Genomic DNA, 20,124 nt, shown 5'->3' with positions numbered 1-20,124 from the left:
CGCCTGAAGGGCATGCTCTGCAAGTCCCACATAACCCTTCCACATTTTACTGGCAAGGTTGTTTTTCTTTCCCCTTGGACATCACGTGCCCAGCTGAAACTGAAGATTTGGTTATTATAGAGGGAGGAGAGAATGAATTCGGGGACTCTGAGGGTAACTGCCTCCACAGTTGCTGAGACTGGGCCCTTCTGTTGCAGCCAGATGATCGTTTACCCTCCATGTGGGGTTAGGGGAGGGGCCTCAAGATGCCTGACCTTTTCATTTTTATTTTGACAGAGAGAGTGAGAGGAGCTCAAGTCAGGTTGTTATTCCTGTTAAACTCCAACTTAGAGACGGCTGGAGACTCAGTCAATGCTTTCACGTCTGAGCTTTTGAATTTTCCTAGTGGTGTGGTTTTAGTCTCTTTCATTCATTCATTCAGGAAACATTTATTGAGCACATCCTGTGGAGCAGATACAGGTCTGGCTATGACGGGGCTGACATTTAACCTGGAGATGTTGTTGTTGGTTAGTTGCTAAGTTGTGTCCAACTGTTTGTGACCCCGCGGACTGTATGTAGCCCACCAGGCTCCCTGTCCGTGGAATTTCCCCGGCAAGAATACTGGAGGGGGTTGTCATTTCCTTCTCCAGAGGATCTTCCCAACTCAGGGACGGAACCAGAATCTCTTGCTTGGGAGATGGATTCTTTACCACTGGAGCCCCCTGAGAAGCCCTATCATGGAGATAATTGTTAAATTATCAATTGGTATAACCAATAAATAGTTAATGACATAATGTGCTAAGTACTATAAAGCAGAACAGTCCTATGGGCAAGTTCAATTAGGGGAGTGAATTTATAACAGAGGTGGTAAGGAAATCTCTTTGAGAAAATTTGCACAGTTTATTTTCAGTGAGGGAGGAGCATCATGATGATTCTCAGCTGTTCTACAGCCCTGGCCAGCTGCTCTCTAGCTGGCGGCCGAGTGGCAGCTGCAGTCAACTCTAAGACCCAGGGAACCAGCTGCCTTCACCACTGCCCAGGCAGGAAATGATTCATTTATCTTTTATAGTAGAGGGATGCTGCAGGCAGGAAAGGGTGTGGTTCAATATTAGGGGTTTCTGAGCAAACCTGGACCCTTGGATAGATCAGGGCAAGGACCCCAGAACTGCCACGGAGTCAGTAATATACACATATGGCTGCTGGGGGATTTATTATTATTATTTTCTAACAATTAGGAGTTTAAGTTGCATTGTCCAATGCAATAGCCATTTGCCATGGGTGGATATGTAAATTAAAATTAATTAAAAGTCAATTAAAAATGCAGTTCCTCAGTTACATGATGTCCATTTCAAGGGCTCAGCAGCCATTTGTGTTGGATAATATTGTAGAGGACAGTACAGACATGGACACTTCCTTCACCAGAGAGTGTTCTTGGATGTGCTAGTCTGAGAAACAGGCTTCGGTATTGGGCAGACTTGGGCTGGCATCACGTGTGGCTGTGTGACTTTGGGCAAATCACTTGCCCTCTCTGTACCTTGCTTTTAGCTTATGTATATGAACACAAGGACACCTCCCTGACATAGGAGGGAGCAATGGGAAGGAGGGTCTGGCGCCAGGGAAGGAGCAATGGGGCAGTCGAATGATTGGAAATAGGGATTTCAGAGCCCAGGAGCCTATTTTCAGCCATGACGAACGGCATGTGGGCTCTTAGTCCCCCAACCGGGCACTGAAGCCACATCCCCTGCATTGGAAGCACAGGGTCCTATCTGCTGGACCACCAGGGAAGTCCTACTACGTAGTATTTCACTGTGGAACCCATTGTCTGAAAATACACTGAACTTGGTTGTAAAACAGTTATCGATGCTCCCAAACTGTTTTATAAAAACTGCTTGATAAAAGCTGAGGATATATATATTCTACAACTGTGAAATTCCACTACTAATTATATACTGAACAGAAATGTACACATGTCCCACAAAATGTATATTTTGACTGGATATGGTAAAATAGCTGTTAGTATTTTAATACCATGGAAAAATTCATGATTAAGATCTGCTTGTAATGCCTCCTTTTGTCTAGATTCATTTGTTTGTATTTTTATTTTTATTCAATTTATTTAAACCCCCAAATGGTTCACTCATCTCTTCATTGTCAGCCAGACCTACAATGGAGAGAGAAATAATAATAATAACAAAAATAGCCATAATAATAATACACGTGGCTGACATTCTTTGAAGGCTCACCATGTGCCAGGCACAGTTAACAGTATCTCACTCCTACCATTTTATGTAATCCACACATCTACCTTATTATTTTATTTTATTTTTTTAGTATTTATTTTTATTTTTTGGCCACATGTAGGATCTTAGTTCCCTGACCAGGGATCAAACCCACGCTCCCTGCAGTGGAAGCATGGAGTCTAAACAACTGGATCACCAGGTTAGTCCCACATCTACCCTTTATTAAAAAAAATTATTTAATTTATTTATTTGGCTGTGCCGGGTCTTAGTTGCCCCCATGGGGGCATGTGAACTCAACTCTTAAGTTGTGGCATGTGGGATCTTAGTTCCCAGACAAGAGATTGAACCCACGACCCCTGCCTTGGGTGTACAGTGTCTTAGCCATTGGACCACCAGGGAAGTCCCTCACACACCTCCTCTTTGAGGCAGATATTATATTACCATTATCCCTGTTTCACAGATGGAGCACAGAGCAGTTAAAGGGGTCACCCAGAGTCCCACAGCTAGCATATGGCAGAGCTGGGATAAGCTTAAGGCGTCAGGGTCCAAGAATGTAACTGCAAACCTACGGGGAATCTCCCTTGGCCCTTGGTGGGTTTGGCAGGCCTTCCTGGGGTGCTTCTCAGTCCAGACCCCTCTTTTCTGGAGACTGCCTCTTCCCACCGGGAGAGTCATCTCCAAGGTCCCAGCTGACGGGACAAGGCTGGTTCCTTCTGGATGCCATCAGCAGTGGTCTGTCATAAATAGGTCTTGGCCAGAATGGCAGGGAGGACAGGAAGTGACCTCTTCTGCTGTTCACGGAGGCAGGGACTTTGAGTAGTCTGAGTGAGCACTTTCATACTATCTGATATCTCACCTTTCCCCTCTAAGAATATGACCTTGGAGTTAGACCTGCGTTTGATTCAGGGTCAACTCTTTGTTAGCAGCATGTCCTTGGGCAGGTTGATGGATTTTTCTGCAATTTAGTTCTACTCATGTGGAAAATGAGGACCATATCCCAGGATCTTAGTTCCCCACCAGGGATCAAACCTGTACCCCCTGCAGTGGAAGCGCAGAGCTCTAATTATAAGACCACCAAAGGAAGCCCCAAAAGGCTTGAGAAATCCAAATGAGAGCCCCATGAGGCAGGTGCTATTAATACCACCACCATTTTGCAGATGCGCAAACTGAGGCTGCAGGAGCGGCGGCTGCGCGATGGCGCAGGAGTGGCCGAGAGGAGCCACCCCACGTCCAAGGTCGGGAGCGGCAGCTGCGCTTTGCTGGAGCAGCCGTGAAGAGATACCCCACGTCCAAGGTAAGAGAAAGCGAAGTAAGATGGTGGGCGCTGAGAGAGGGCATCAGAGGGCAGACAGACTGAAACCACAATCACAGACAACTAGCCAATCTGATCACATGGACCACAGCCTTGTCTAACTCAGTGAAACTAAGCCATGCCGTGTGGGGCCACCCAAGACGGGCGGGTCATGGTGGAGAGGTCTGACAGAACGTGGTCCACTGGAGAAGGGAATGGCAATCCACTTCAGTATTCTTGCCTTGAGAACCCCATGAACAGTAGGAAAAGGCAAAAAGATAGGATACTGAAAGAGGAACTCCCCAGGTTGGTAGCTGCCCAATATGCTACTGGAGATCAGTGGAGAAATAACTCCAGAAAGAACGAAGGGATGGAGCCAAAGCAAAAACAATACCCAGCTGTGGATGTGACTGGTGATAGAAGCAAGGTCCGATGCTGTAAAGAGCAATACTGCATAGGAACCTGGAGTGTCAGGTCCATGAATCAAGGCAAATTGGAAGTGGTCAAACAGGAGACGGAAAGAGTGAACGTCGATATTCTAGAAATCAGCGAACTAAAATGGACTGGAATGGGTGAATTTAATTCAGATGACCATTATATCTACTACTGTGGGCAGGAATCCTTTACAAGAAATGGAGTAGCCATCATAGTCAACAAGAGAGTCCGAAATGCAGTACTTGGATGCAATCTCAAAAATGACAGAATGATCTCTGTTTGTTTCCAAGGCAAACCATTCAATATTACAGTAATCCAAGACTATGCCCCAACCAGTAATGCTGAAGAAGCTGAAGTTGAATGGTACTTATGAAGACCTAAAAGACCTTTTAGAACTAACACCCAAAAAAGATGTCCTTTTCATTACAGGGGACTGGAATGCAAAAGTAGGAAGTCAAGAAATAGCTGGAGTAACAGGCAGATTTGGCCTTGGAGTACAGAATGAAGCAGGGCAAAGGCTAATAGAGTTTTGCCAAGAGAACACACTGGTCATAGCAAACACCCTCTTCCAACAACACAAGAGAAGACTCTACACATGGACATCACCAGATGGTCAACACTGAAATCAGATTGATTATAGTCTTTGCAGCCAAAGATGGAGAAGCTCTACACAGTCAGCAAAAAGACTGGGAGATGACTGTGGCTCAGATCATGAACTCCTTGTTACCAAATTCAGTCTGAAATTGATGAAAGTGGGGAAAACCACTAGACCATTCAGGTATGACCTAAGTCAAATCCCTTATGACTATACAGTGGAAGTGAGAAATAGATATAAGGGACTAGATCTGATAGACAGAGTGCCCGATGAACTATGGAATGAGGTTCATGACATTGTACAGGAGACAGGGATCAAGACCATCCCCAAGAAAAAGAAATGCAAAAATGGCTGTATGAGGAGGCCTTAGAAAGAGCTGTGAAAAGAAGAGAAGTGAAAAGCAAAGTAGAAAAGGAAAGATATACCCATTTGAATGCAGAGTGCCAAAGAATAGCAAGGAGAGATAAGAAAGCCTTCCTCAGTAATCAATGCAAAGAAATAGAGAAAAACAATAGATTAGGAAAGACAAGAGATCTCTTCAACAAAATTAGAGATACCAAGGGAACATTTCATGTAAAGATGGGCTCAATAAAGGACAGAAATGGTATGGACCTAACAGAAGCAGAAGATATTAAGAAGAGGTGGCAAGAATACATAGAAGAACTATACAAAAAAGATCTTCATGACCCAGATAATCACGATGGTATGATCACTCACCTAGAGCCAGACATCCTGGAATGTGAAGTCAAGTGGGCCTTAGGAAGTATCACTATGAACAAAGCTAGTGGAGGTGATGGAATTCTAGTTGAGCTCTTTCAAATCCTGAAAGATGATGCTGTGAAAGTGCTGCACTCAATATGTCAGCAAATTAGGAAAACGCAGCAGTGGCCACCAATCCCAATGAAAGGCAATGCCAAAAAATGCTCAAACTACTGCACAATTGCACTCATCTCACACGCTAGTAAAGTAATGCTCAAAATTCTCCAAGCCAGGCTTCAGCATATGTGAACCGTGAACTTCCAGATGTTCCAGCTGGTTTTAGAAAAGGCAGAGGAACCAGAGGTCAAATTACCAACATCCGCTGGATGATGGAAAAAGCAAGAGAGTTCCAGAAAAGCATCTATTTCTGCTTATTGATTATGCCAGAGCCTTTGATTATGTGGATCACAATAAACTGTGGAAAATTCTGAAAGAGATGGGAATACCAGACCACTTGACCTGCCTCTTGAGAAACCTGTATGCAGGTCAGGAAGTAACAGTTAGAACTGGATATGGAACAACAGACTGGTTCCAAATAGGAAAAGGAGGACGTCAAGGCTGTATATTGTCACCCTGCTTATTTAACTTATATGCAGATTACATCATGAGAAACGTTGGGCTGGAAGAAGCACAAGCTGGAATCAAGATTGCCGGGAGAAACATCAATAACCTCAGATATGCAGATGACACCACCCTTATGGCAGAAAGTGAAGAAGAACTAAAGAGCCTCTTGATGAAAGTGAAAGAGGACAGTGAAAAAGTTGGCTTAAAGCTCAACATTCAGAAAACGAAGATCATGGCATCTGGTCCCATCACTTCATGGGAAATAGATGGGGAAACAGTGGAAACAGTGTCAGACTTTATTTTGGGGGGCTCCAAAATCACTGAAGATGGTGACTGCAGCCATGAAATTAAAAGACACTTACTCCTTGCAAGGAAAGTTATGACCAAACTAGATAGCATATTGAAAAGCAGAGATATTACTTTGTCAATAAAGGTCCGTCTAGTCAAGGCTATGGTTTTTCCAGTGGTCATGTATGGATGTGAGAGTTGGACTGTGAAGAAAGCTGAGCACCGAAGAATTGATGCTTTTGAACTGTGGTGTTGGAGAAGACTCTTGAGAGTCCCTTGGACTGCAAGGACATACAACCAGTCCATCCTAAAGGAAATCAATCCTGGGTGTTCATCAGAAGGACTGATGCTAAAGCTGAAACTCTAATATTTTGGGCACCTGATGCAAAGAGCTGACTCATTTGAAAAGACCCTGATGTTGGGAAGGGTTGAGGACAGGAGGAGAGTGGACGACAGAGGATGAGATGGTTGGATGGCATCACCAACTCAATGGACATGAGTTTGGGTAAACTCCGGGAGTTGGTGATGGACAGGGAGGCCTGGCGTGGTGTGGTTCATAGGGTCACAAAGAGTCGGACACAACTGAGTGACTGAACTGAACTGAACTGAAACTGAGGCCCAGAGCAGGGCTGTGACTTGCCATGGCCTCACTTTGGGTAAGTGACAGAATGGGGATTTGAACCCAGATCCAGGACCCTCTCCTGGTCTTTGTTTCCCTGGGGCTACTTTGGGAACTGACTAGTAGGGTGGGGCACATGGGGGTCTGTGTCATCCTCTCTGAATGAACTTCATGCTCCCTGGGATAAGGTTGTTGGTTTGGCTTCAGTCTTGAAGCAGAGAGAGTTCTGTGCCTTGTGGAGGCTGAGTGGATGGGAAGAAAGGAAGGCAGGTACCTTAGCTTCCGGATGAAGGTGAAGAGCACGTTTCCAACCAATACCAAGCCTGCCACAGATGCGGCCGCGATGAGCGCAATGGCAGATCCTCCTGACAGGGAGAGCGGGGGGTTCCGAGAGATGGGTGCAGGTTCTGTGGGTTCCACGTCCGCTTCTGGGAATCAAGAAGGGTAGAGACTGGAGGAGATACCCTCCCTCCGTACCCCCCCGCCCCCCGCCATTCCACCTCCTCCCCCATCCTCCCCATCTCCACCCCAGCTTCCTCCCTGCTCTCCCGTCTCAGTCTCTCCCCAACCCATCTCATCACCACATAGAAACCAGAGGGTTCTTAATTTTTTTTGGCCACATCTTATGTGGGATCTTAGTTCCCTGACCAGGGATCAAACCTGTGCCCCCTGCATTGGAAGGACAGAATCGTAACCATTGGACCACCTGGGAAGTCCCCCGAGGGGTTTTTGTAAAGTCCACACTTGACCCTGTTCCTCTCCTGCTCAGAACCTTCCCATGGCTTCCCAGGACTTCATCTTGGCGTTCAAGAACCTGCATCTAGCCAGTCTCATCTCTCTCTACCCTCTACATTTATAACTAAGCCTTGTTGGATTCTACTTAACTTTCTACTTCCCTCTCCTACTTCCAAGCCTTTATCTGTGCTCCTGGAATGCCATTTTCTCCCCCCTGGCCTGGACAATTTCTATGTGTCCTCGTACCAACTCAGATGTCCCCTCTTCCAGGAAGCCCTCCCTGATTCCCTTGCTGGGTTGGGTGCGCCCTTGGGTCTCACAGCGCTTTGAGTTCCCCCATCCCAGCCCTGCCCACTCTGGTCATTACTGTTTGTCAGGCCTGTCCCCTACTGCACTGGAAGTCCTGTGATGGCAGGACCAGGACTGTCTCTGTTACCAGTTGTCCTGAGCACTGCCCAGCATAGGCCAGTCACATAATAGGTGCTCAATAAACATTTCCTGAACAGTTGATGAACAAGGGAAGGGGGTCTTAGAAGTACTGTCATTCTCAGTGAAGGTATCAGGGTCACCAGGTGCTCCGAGATTTATATTTTTTCTCCCAATAAATTACCTAAAATCAAATCCTGAAACCTCCCACTGAACCATGGCTGGGGAGAGGAAGCAGCTCTAGGAACGTAGCCAAGCCAGGCTCTCCACCCTCTCTATCTTTCCCTTGCTCTGGACCTTGGCTCAAGTGATTCCTGCTGCCTACATGCCTCCCCATCTACTTTAGGCAGTGCCTCCTGACCACCCTATGAATAGAAATACTAAAAATAACATGCATGGCAACTGCTGCTATTTAAGGCACCAGCTCACTGATTTTCTACTAGCTTCCAGCGTTTACCATTTCAGTTCCTTACCAGCAATTTTGTAGAGGTCTACACAATCACATTGGTTATACACAGGAGGAAACTGAAGCTCTAGGGAAGGGACCCCACTTGTCCTAAGTCACCCAGCCAAGAAGGCACAGGGGCAGGAACTGAGCTCCCCTTTGACTGGCTCCCAAACCACTTTTTTTAATCCCAATAACTGGCTCGTCTTGTCATTGCCATCTGAGCCTCTGTACACACTCTTGCCTCTGGTGACAGGCACAAAATTAATAATAATAGGGATAGTACTAATCATAGCAATGATACTAGTGCATGTTTGCTGAGCACTCACTAGTGTTCCATAGTGCTAGGCACTCTTATTTCAAGCTGTTCACCTGCTTATCTCACTGAATGCTCACAGCTATATTTTGCGGGTGGGCACTATTACTTTCCCGGTTTATATTCCTCAGAATACTGAGGAAACTGAAGCACAGAGAAGTCAAGGCACTGGCCCAGAGTCACACAGCCAGCAAGTAGTGGAGCCAGAATTCAAATTCCAAAGCCCGTGCTTGGAACCACTTGTTATATTCCCACCTTCATTTTTCCTGTGGCATGTGCTGAGATTCAGAGAGGCAAAGAGACTTCTCAGACACACACAGTAGAAAGTGACTGGAGCCAGAAGGACCCAGACAGCCAGCTCCAGATCCTGCCCTGAGCTTTCATTTGCATTCATGTCTTTGGGCCACAGCTTCTCATCTGTAAAATGGGCTAATAATCCCCACTCTGCCAGGAGGATGAAAGAATGGGATGTCACCTTGACTATAAAGGGTCTCAGAGGGAACTGCTCACAGACGGTGGCTCAGTGGGATCAGGAAAGCTGGCCACTGGCCAGGGGTCTGGGGTCAGGGTGGGAGACTCACGTGGCAGCATGAGAGTCACAGGCTGGGAGAGGTACACTCCCTCGCTATTCTCGGCCAAGCATAAGTAGGTACCCAGATCCTTCATGGACAACCTGTGGATAATCAGCCTTTCCCCAGTTCCACGAGGTCTCCCATTGAAGGTCCACCGTAGCACAGGCTCAGGTGTGATTAAAGCCGCCCACTGCAGGATCACAGAGTAGTTGAGTTCACTCCGGAGGATACCTTGTCTATTTCCCAGGAATGTCACCAGCTGCACCCCATCATAGGTGGCTGTGCAAACAAGGGGGTAAGGTCACATGGGTGGAGACCACTCAGAGAGGCCGAGCCCTTCCTCTGTTCACCGCAGAGGCATTCCTTCATTCATTCACTCACTCATTCATTCATTCACCACCATGTTTGGAGGGCCTGGTCTGTGCCCACTGTTGATCCAGACACTGGATGGAGCTGAGCAGTCCTCAGCACATATGACTGCCAACACTGCATCTGTGGCTTCAGGGCATTCACTGGCCGCCAGAGCCTGCTCTGCTCATGGAGCCAGTGGCCAAAGCACTGGAGAGTGGGCACGGAGCCTTCCACAGTGACCAGTGTGGACTGGTACATAAACCCCAGGTCCCCTGCCCTCAGCTGGACCAGGGTAAAGGCCAAGGAGCTTCTGGAGGAGTGGCTGGATTCTGGATTATTTTGCAGTTAGAGTCCACAGGATTTGCTGATAGATTGGATGTAGGTGAGGGCGGTGGTGGTCAAGGGGTCCTCCAAGGCTTGGGGCCTGGGCCACTGGCTACTGGGAGGGCTCCTTACAGACAGCATACATCATCCTCACCATTTCTTGTTGGTTTTGAGTCACTAAGTTGTGTCCGACTCTTTGTGACCCTATGGACTGTAGCTTACCAGGCTCCTCTATCCAGGGGATTCCCTAGGCAAGAATACTGGAGTCAGTTGCCATTTCCTTCTCCAGGGGATCTTCCTGACCCAGGGATGGAACCCACATCTCCTGCACTGGCAAACAGATTCTTGACCGCTGAGCCACCAGGGAAGCTCCCCTCCCCACCTCCTCACCATAGTTCTTAATTTTTTTTCAGGTGAAAGACTCTGAGGTCTGGGGGTCTTAGGGCCAGGGCACAGCTGGGATTTGGATCTGATGTCATGGAGAGTGCTGGGGACCTCTATATGGAGCTGATTACCATTCGGTGCAATATGAAAAGTGAAACAAATCTTCAATCCAGCCAAAGAGCTCAGAGAAGTCTTCCTGGAGGAGGTGGTGCCTGAGCTAAGCCGTGCAGGAGGAGAAAGAACCCAGGGGTGTGGAAACAAGAATCAATGTAGGGCCTTCCCTCGTGGCTCAGTGGTAAAGAATCTGCCTGCCACTGCAGAAGACACAGGTTCGGTCCCTAGTCTGGCAAGATCCCACATGCCACAGAGCAACTAAGTGCCCGTGCTACAACTACTGAGCGTGTGCTCTAGAGCCCATGAGACACAACTGTGGAAGCCCATGCACCTAGGGCTTGGCAGGAACAGAGGCCACTGCAGGAGAGGCCCGCACACCACCACCAGAGAGCAGCCCCCACTCAATGCAACTGGAGAAGACCCCACACAGCAATGAAGACCCAGCACAGCCAAAAATAAATAAAATTATTTAAAAAAAGAATTGATGTGATAGCCGTCTAGATTGGACTCTTACTGTGAGCCAAGCACCACTCTAAACACATGTTAACTACAGCTTGTTATATTACTGGCTTGTTATGTTACGAGTAAGACCCATGCTTGGGTGAAGTCATTTTGTAGCTTATTTTAGTAGGTTGTAATCAGCATTTAGGGCTGCAGTCCATGGGCTCCCAAGGAGTCAGACATGACTGAGCACATTGGGTGAATAATCAGCATTTAAAATGTGAAATGAGATGTAAAAGAAAGTATCAGAATGCCTTACACTTAGCAATAATTGTTATTTTATGACACTTATAAAGACAAGTGACTTGTGATGTATAGATGAACATCCAGGGTCATGATTTAAAAAACTTGAAAGCCACTGGATTTACTCGTTTAATCCTCACAACAACCCTACAAGGTAGATTTCATTGTTATCATCCTTTTAATGGGGAAACAAGGGCTCAAAGAGGTCAAGTCCCCTGAAATACTCATGGCGAACATTCGATTACTCTGTGTGTTGCAGCAAAGATGGAAATGAGACTTTTCTGATAAAGAAGGAAAATAAGGAACCAATGAACAGCCTGGGGACACAGCATAAACTGGCCTGAAAGAGTTAAGCAATCCTAGCTTTACTCTAACTGCCACTGACTCACTGCATGTAGCAAGGCCTGCCTTTCACAAAGCTAATTCCTTAACCACTCTCAGACTCTGTGTGAGTTACACCCTGCACCTGGGGTTCACCTTCCCCCATACTTCTTGTAACAACCCCCTATAGCATTCTTCCTTTCAGAAAGAAGATAATGGGCCAATAACCCGGGAGATAGACAGACAGAGTCACAGAGTCGCCTGATGTCAACTAGGGCTGTTTTGAAACTCTACAAAAGGAAGAAGAATATAAGACCTTTCTTACTTTGATCCTTATCATGTATCCCAGACCATGAGCCCCATTATAACGATTATAAAACTCCTCACTAGGCCCTCCACCAGGGACACAGTTCTTATAATAGAGTAAAAGTTAAAAAAGTGTGTTCCCACTCTGCCTGGCAAAGAAATAAAGTGACTCTTTCTCTTTCCTCCAAAACCCTGTCTCTGTATTTTTACCTGGCATCTCCCACAGAGAACCAAGATTTTGGCAACAGGTGCCAGGCACTGTTCTAGGTATTTGGTGTGGATTAATTTGTTTGTTCCTCATAGCACTCCTACAAGGATGGGTCTACCATGATTCTGTTTTACAGAGGAGGGTGCTGAAGCACACAGAGGGCAAGTCACTTTGCAAAGAGAGATGACTAGGAAGTGAAGGAGCAAGGACTCAACGCAGGTGGTTGGGGTTTCAGAATCTGCACACATTCTAGAAGAACTGGCCTTCAGATCACAGATATGTAGACCGATGGTGGTGGTTTACTTGCAAAATCAAGTCCGACTGTTGTGACCCCATGGACTGCAGCCTGCCAGGCTCCTCTGTCCATGGGATTTCCCAGGCACGAATACTGGAGTGGGTTGCCATTTCCTCCTCCAGTGGATCTTCCCAACCGAGGGATCGAACCCGGTCTCCTATGCCTACTGCATTGGCAGGTGGGTTCTTTACCACTGAGCCCCCTGGGGGGGGAGGGGCGGGGGGGCAGGGTGGGGGCGGGGGGAGGCAGGTGGTGATCTTACCCTTGATCGGTATCTGCTCCGTTGCACTCCTGCGTCCCCTGCTGGTTTCCAGCACCACCATGTAGCTGCCCGCATCTAGAGTCATCACGTTTCTGATGATCAGGCTGCCCTCGGCGTCCAGCGTCTCCCGGCCAGTGTGGCCAGGCCCTGGGAGGCCCTCGGGAGAGAAGATCATGGCTTCTGGCCGGACTTCATGCCCTTGGAACCAAGAGGTGGCGAGAACCCTATCCAGGCTTCTAGGGACTGGAAGGTGGGCATCGGCTCCGTCAGTCAAGGGGTCCAGAGACACAGAGGAGGGAGCTCCAAGGAGGCAGAGCAGGTACTGAATGCGAACAGGGTGCCTTGTAGGAGGGTGGGAGGGAGAAGAGAGAGCGAGGGAGCAATGGGACCAAAGGCAAGATGCTGCCCCAGCCGCCAACCCTTCCGCTGCTGGTGAGAACGTGTGCCGTGGAGAGCTGATGTGACAACGGTGATAATAATAAATAAAAAGGGGCTTCCCAGGTGGCACAGTGGTAAAGAATCTGCCTGCCAATGCAGGAGACAAGGGTTCGATCACTGGGTTGGGAAGATCCCCTGGAGGAGGGTATGGCAACCCACTCTAGTATTCTTGCCTGGAAAATCCCATGGACAGAGGGGCCTGGCGGGCTACAGTCCATGGGGTCGCAAACAGCTGGACACAGCTGAAGCAACTTAGCATGTACATGCAATTTTTATATATATATATATATATATATATGTATATATATATACACACACATACAATACATATAAAACCTATATATAATATATATATAATTCCATGTGTATACATATGGAATTTCAGAGCTAGAACCATAGAGATAATTCCAGAAGTCCTACTTGCCTGGAACATGGCTATTTCATTTCATTTCTAACCTTCAATCAAATGTAGAAAAGTCATTGTTCAGTTTTTTTCCTGTTTGATCCCAGAACAGTTCCCTGCATCACTATATATAAATATAAATACACCAGAATGTTAAACTTGACTTCCATTATCGCAGAATCTCCCCAAAGGTTCCAGAGGCTGAGAACAAAACAACAGACACCACGAACTCCCCATTCCCAACTGAGGTCTAGCTAACAGGGGTTTTTGTTAAATTAGTCACTCAGTCATGTCTGACTCTTTGCGACCCCAAGGACTGTAGCTTGCCAAACTCCCCTGTCCATGGAATTCTCCAAGCAAGAATACTGGAGTGGGTTGCCATTCCTTTCTCCAGGGGATCTTCCTAACCCAGGGACTGAACCTGGGTCCACCTGCATTGCAGGCAGATTCTTTGCCATCTGAGCCACCGAGGAAGCCCAGCTAACAGGGGTTACCCATCACCAGTTCTTCCAGCACCAGCCACTTTACCCCTGCCAAGAGAGAAGGCTGAGAACTCACAGAGAAGAGGAGATGGCGCAGAGTGAGGTTTTCTGGGGGACTGGAGATCCCTGCTGGGGCTGGGACTTTCCTCCACCTCCTGCTAAGTGAGGGGGGCTCCAAGGAACCTCTTGGAGAGCTGGAGATGTGTGCCATGGAGTTTGTGGGCACTTAGACCTGTAAGTCTTCAGGTATCAGATGGAGGCAGAGTGGGCAGGATGGATGTGGTCCATACTTCCTGCGTTTGGTGGAACAACAGAGATGTCTACAAGTTTCCCATGAGCCAGTGTGAATGCCGCTGAAGGAGCCAGTCAGAGCTCCAAATGGGGGCATCTCTGGAGCCTGTCCTGGCAAAAAGCCCCATAGGAGACGACTTGCCAGGAGGATTTCCCACCCAGAAAGATCTCACCATCATGCCTCAGCCACACAGAAGGCCATGTCCCCACCTTACCACTACAGCAGTCAAGTTGAAACCTTCCTGTACCCTCCTTGCCTTCCTCTCCTCTGCCCATGGCCTTGGGCGGTGGAGGGGGTGGGCACAGACCTCACCTCTGGGTGGGGAAAAAGGACAGGCCCACCACATCCCATCTCACTGCAGCCTGACCCAGGTCCAAGCTGGGGCAGAAGTGAAATTCTCAACTGTGGCTGAAGTTTTGAAATTACATGGAACTGGACTTTTTAAGGCCTGGAAAAAGAAGCAATTCATTTACTCTCCAAGAGGTAAATGTGGGTGGTTTCTGGAAAGTATGGTCTTGGTGGCCAGACCATCTGGGGTCAAGTCCTTCTTCGGTTACTTTCAAGCTGTGTGGCCTGGGGAGGACCCATAACCTCTCTGTGTCTTAGCTTCCCGCTCTGTGAAATGGGGCTCATGTAGCTCTAGCATCCTGGGGTTAAGAATTAAATGTTACTACATGAAGAGGCTGACATGTAGAAGTACTCAGTCACAATGGCCTCTTTTTATTATGATTGTTATACTATTTTCATTGCTATTGAAAAATTATTATTAGATATGGATAGCTAGGGTCAGCCAGGGTGCTCTGGTGGAAAGGGGCTGGCATGGGGGTACTGAATTCTTATTTTGCCTTTGCCAGCCGCCTGCGCTTGAGCAAGTGACTCCACCCCGATCTGAGCCTCACTTTACTCCTTTGTAAAAGGTGTCAGTCACACGGGCCTCGGGGATTTCAAGAGCTCTTGTGCGTCAGTTGCCCATGCTGCGTGGGCTGTAACATGACCAGAATCAGAACTCAAGAGTGGGGGCATCTCTGATTTGGATAAAGACTCTCTTCCTCCCCAGGGATGTCTTCTCTTTGTCCGCAACCCGTGAGTGTAGCCCTTGTCTCTCACGCACCTGTTAGAAGCAGCCTTGTCCAGGCGGGGCTGTGGCTGCAGCTGGTGCCCAGAGGCCACCTCATGCCGCGTTCTGTCCCGCAGCGTAGGCAGCGGCGCAGGAGAGGCCGCCCTTCTGGAGTGGGGTCTCCTAGACCACACAATTAAGTACACAACCTTGGCCCCGCCTCCGCAAGGCCCCGCCCATTCCCTGGCCACACCCCCACGGTGCCCTGCCTTGGTCTCCAGTAATGAGCTGGGAAGTCTCCTCTCTAGCCCTGGGTTCGTGGCAGTGGGAGGCGGGGCGGGGGAGCAGGCTGGGGAAGGGTGTTTGGAGAAGAGGTGTTTGAGCTCGCCTCTCTCTCCAGCTTCCCCTCCCAGCCCCTCTGGGCCGGGAGAACGGTGAAGATGGAGAACTAGGACAGGACTGTCCCTGGAACCCCACATCAGAGGCGACGACGGGCCAAAGGTCATCAGGTAGGCGGGGAGCTGGGCCTCGTGCTGGCCTCCTGACTTTGCTTTAGACCTTCAGACTGTTAACTCTGAGCCTCTGTAAAATGAGGGTGTTGAGTGCCTTCTCTAGGATCAGAGGGGCCCATGCATACAGAAATCAGGTGCTCAAAAGAGTGTCTGGCATGTCCTAGGTACTCAAAAAATGGCCGTGGCTATTACAATAATGCTAATTATAATAATTATTATTGGTGTCTTGAATGTTCTCGAGTCACGATCAGGAGCCCTTTCTCACGGCTGTGCTCATATTATATATCCTAAATGTTGGATTCTAGAAGGAGAAGCCATCAAAGCTTCATTCTCTCATCCTTTTGACCCTTCAGGAGGCCTAGTCTTTCCTTCTCAAGTTAATAATAATACTGCCCAAATAATATCTTGGATTTACTGAACACCCATTGGGTGCCAGTTACTGCCGTTTACAATTGTTTTCTGGTTGGCTCCTCATAGTACCTTGAGGGGTTGGTATGAACATCCTCATTTTCCAGGGTTCACAGAGGCTAAAAAATTCATGCAATGCCACACAGCTCTTCATAACGGCTTTTGTCAGTTCTTGGAGTGAGCCACCTCAGGGCCTTAGCCCTGCTACTCCTCCTTGGAGGCTTTCACGAATCATCTCATGACTGGCTGAGACAAGAATAATAATCATCTCATCATTTTAATCTCAAGTCAAATATCAATTCAAATAGTAATGCCCCACAAAGGTCTTCCCTAAACACCTACTGACGTACAGCAGCCCCCTCCTGCTTCTTGCTAGCAAGATACACTGCTTTATTTTCTTTATAATGTCTACTATTATACGATCTGAAATCATTTCTTTTTTTATTTGTTTATTATTTGTCTCTTATCCCCCACATCTACCTCCCTAGCTAGAATGTCAGATCCAAGAGGAGCCCTTCAGTCATGTTTGGCTCATGACTATGTCCCAGGGTCTAGAGCAGGTCTAATACCTGGCACATCATGCTGCTGCTGCTAAGTCGCTTCAATCGTGTCCGACTCTGTGTGACCCCATAGACGGCAGCACACCAGGCTTCCCCGTCCCTGGGATTCTCCAGGCAAGAACACTGGAGTGTGTTGCCATTTCCTTCTCCTGGATGCCCAATAAATTTCCTTTAGTGAATGCATGAAAGAATGAGTGTTGGAAATAATGAAATAATGGGAGTGTTGGAATTTGAACTCATATCTGACTCAGAAGTTCCTATTTTTCTCTCCCAGAGATGTCTAGGTTCTACTCTACCCTGGGACAAAGTCTCCCCCTTGAATCTCTAAAAGTAGTTATCATCAAGTGACAGGGTTATGTCTTTATTGGTACTAGCCATACTGCCTCTTTTATGATTTTTCTGAAGGCCTCTGCTAGGGCAACTAGCCAGGCCAGGGGACCAGGGATGGGTAATAAACAAATATTTGCAGTATGGTTAATGACCGTCTATGGATGAGAACTCGTGGTTTCTGCTCCACCAGTGTTCACATTCTTTTATCCAGGTGACAACAAGTGGAGCTTCTTTTGAGAAACAAACTTCCTCTTGGTTCCAGGGAGCCGAGGAGCCCAGGCCTGACCGATCAGAGCATTTTATACTCTTCAACCACAGTGTCTGAGTAAGGGCTGGACTTGTGACCCAAGCTTAACGGATCAGAGCATTTTAGCCTCAAGCCTTGGTAATTTCTTGAGACTTGGGCACATACCCAAAGCAGGCCAAGGAGGAGCAAAATGAGGGCTTTTACTGGAATTCTGGGAAATATAGGACTGCTTTCTCCTGGGCTTGCTAAGCAGAAGGGATATAAACGTGGAGCTGCTCGGGGCCCTCTTTCTACCTTGAGAGGGGCTGTAAACGAATGAGGCCGATACACAGTAAAGCATAGCCAAAGTGAACAGAAATTTCAGGGGATATCATTTAAACACCTAGATCTAGCTGTGCCTGAAGTTGGTACTAATGTTGACTTCACATTTTAGATTACGTGAGTCTATATATTTCCATTGATCTTCCCAGACCAGTTTGATTTGGGATTCAGTTACCTGTCTCCAAAAGAAATTGGATTGAAAGAAAAAGTGAAAAATAGAGTTTTGAGACCATATGATTTGGGATCCAGCAGAGACTGAGGATGGTAGGGGAAGTGCCCTGTGAAGCGGATGGTTAAACTGACCTTGGGGGAGGAAGAGGATGTAGCAAGTCAGTGTTTCACAAACCTCAGCCTTTCTCTTACCACATCATAATACCTCCCATATGCACACCCACATACATTTTAACTTATTTACTTAATAGTTTTCCTTAAAACAACTCAACTAAAATAAGCTCAACTCAGTTTTTAAACACTAATATTCACAAAATTATATTCTAATATGCAACTTATATTAATGCAGATGAAAATTAAAGCATAATGATGAATATAAAACATATTTTTCCACATAACTGGTGTAAATATTTTGGTGCGTCACCAAAAGAATACGAGCCCCAGTCTGTTGCTTCATGATATGAAGATACTTAACATTTCTGATCTGTACCTCAAAAATAAAATTAACTGTACCTTAAAAATTTGTATCATGAGGTGTTTTTTGCAACCACACTTAAAAAAAAATTTTTTTTTAACCAGAAGAGAGCCAGGAGCAATCATGTACATAGCTTATCTTTACAGTCTAAAATAAACCCATGCTTATATTCCAATAAATAGCAAAATTACATATGTAGAAATCATAATAAACCATCATCAAGTCTGTAGTTAACTTGGGGAAGGGACTGAATACTCAAATAGGAAGAAAGAATGCAAATGGGAGATGTAACATCTAATAAGTTACTTCTCTTTCATTAGAGTCAGATAATTTAGCCTACCATCGCTAGTGATGTCATGTGAGTGTTAGGTAGCTCCTCATATGACGTGATAAGAAGGGCACTTCATCTCCATGGTATTTCTCCCCTCCCTCCAAACCTGTAACCCCAGTCTAAGTATGAGAAAAACTCAGACCAAGCCAAACTGAGAGACGTTCTACAAAATATCTGACCAGTATTCCTTAAAACTTTCACAACCATGAAAAACAGGGTAAGACTAAGAAACTGCCACAAAGGAAACCCAGGAGCATGGAAACAACATGTGATATGGTAATCCGGATAGCATCCTGACACAGAGGACTTTAATGGAAAAACTGGTGAAATTAGAATACAGTGTAGAGTTTAATGGAAACAATCAAACAAACATGAGTCCCACTTGGAGGACATAATCCTGACATAGCAATTGCTAACATTTACAGAGAACTCAACTCTGGGGCACTGCTATAAACACTTGACATCTATTAGCTCAGTTATCCTTTCAACAGCCCTCTGAGGCAAGTGCTGCCATTCCCTATTACAGAGGAGGAAAGAAGGCACAGAGAGGGTAAGTGACTTATCTAAGGTCACACAGCTGGTGGATGGCTGGGCAGACCCAGGTGCCAGTTTCCAGAGTCTGTGATCTTAAACATTATATACAACAATCTTTTAATGTCATTTGGGAAACAAACACAACGTGGTAAATCAACTATACTCCAATAAATTTTTTTTTAAGTCATTTGGGCCTTCTAACATCCCTAAGTGGTAGATATTATTGTTTTCATATTTTCATATGAGGAAACAGAGATACATGGTTGAGGTTAAATAAATTGTTCAAGGTCACACACATGTAAGTCACAGTCACCCCAAACCAGCCTCACTTCCTTCCTCCTGCCCTCAGACAATGCATTCCCTGAGGCACAGGTCAGATCCTGTCTCCTTGGCTCCTTGAATACTTGCAGCATCATTTATTTCTTTGTGTGTGTGTGTGTGTGTGTGTGTGTGAGATGGTGCATCGGAGGGGAGCAGTAAAGCATCGTTTTAAAACTATTTATTTAATTTTGGTTGCACTGGGTATTTGTTGCTGCACGTGGACTTTCTCTGGTTTCAGTGAGTGGGCTTCTCGTTGCAGTGGTTTCTCTTTTTGCAGAGCGCCGGCTGTAATGTGCATGGGCCTCAGTAGTCGTGGCATACCAGCTTAATTGCTCCCTGGCATGTGGGATTTTCCTTGTCCAGGGATTGAACCTGTGTCCCCTGCATTGGCAGGCAGATTCCTAACCACTGGACCAGCAGGGAAGTCCAAAGCATCATTTTGTTAATAACAGGACAAATAGCAAGGTGGTGCCGTTCTGGACAGAATTGTGAAATGCACCTTGAAGGCCAAAAGAACTCCCTGTCCCGCCAGGGGCCAAGTGTGGATGGGGCAAACCTTATCCCACATGTTTCACATTTCCATGGAAGGATGTCCTGCCATTCCTCAGAGGCAGCCACAGCCCCTTCCAGGGGTTTTGGAAATATCTCCCTACATTTTGGTTGTCACAT

General features: G+C 46.8%; 1 protein-coding gene and 1 long non-coding RNA gene across 2 annotated transcripts; one reads left to right on the top strand and one right to left on the bottom strand.

The window, feature by feature from the left end:
- Nucleotides 1-859: 859 nt before the first annotated feature.
- Nucleotides 860-15,428, bottom strand: IGSF23 (immunoglobulin superfamily member 23). Its single transcript, XM_069551048.1, is given in 6 exon segments — nt 860-2,140; nt 7,045-7,198; nt 9,274-9,543; nt 12,574-12,870; nt 12,873-12,914; nt 15,300-15,428. Coding segments are annotated over 6 exon segments (837 nt in total). The 5' UTR covers nt 15,364-15,428; the 3' UTR covers nt 860-2,130.
- Nucleotides 14,255-18,315, top strand: LOC138418982 (uncharacterized). The gene is made up of 2 exons (XR_011248821.1): nt 14,255-15,754; nt 17,267-18,315. It is a non-coding gene; the product is annotated as an uncharacterized lncRNA (long non-coding RNA).
- Nucleotides 18,316-20,124: the final 1,809 nt, after the last annotated feature.

Source organism: Ovis canadensis, chromosome 14 (genome assembly GCF_042477335.2).
Source record: "Ovis canadensis isolate MfBH-ARS-UI-01 breed Bighorn chromosome 14, ARS-UI_OviCan_v2, whole genome shotgun sequence".
NCBI classification, from domain to species: Eukaryota; Metazoa; Chordata; class Mammalia; order Artiodactyla; family Bovidae; genus Ovis; species Ovis canadensis.
This window is presented reverse-complemented; position numbering and strand designations above follow the sequence as displayed.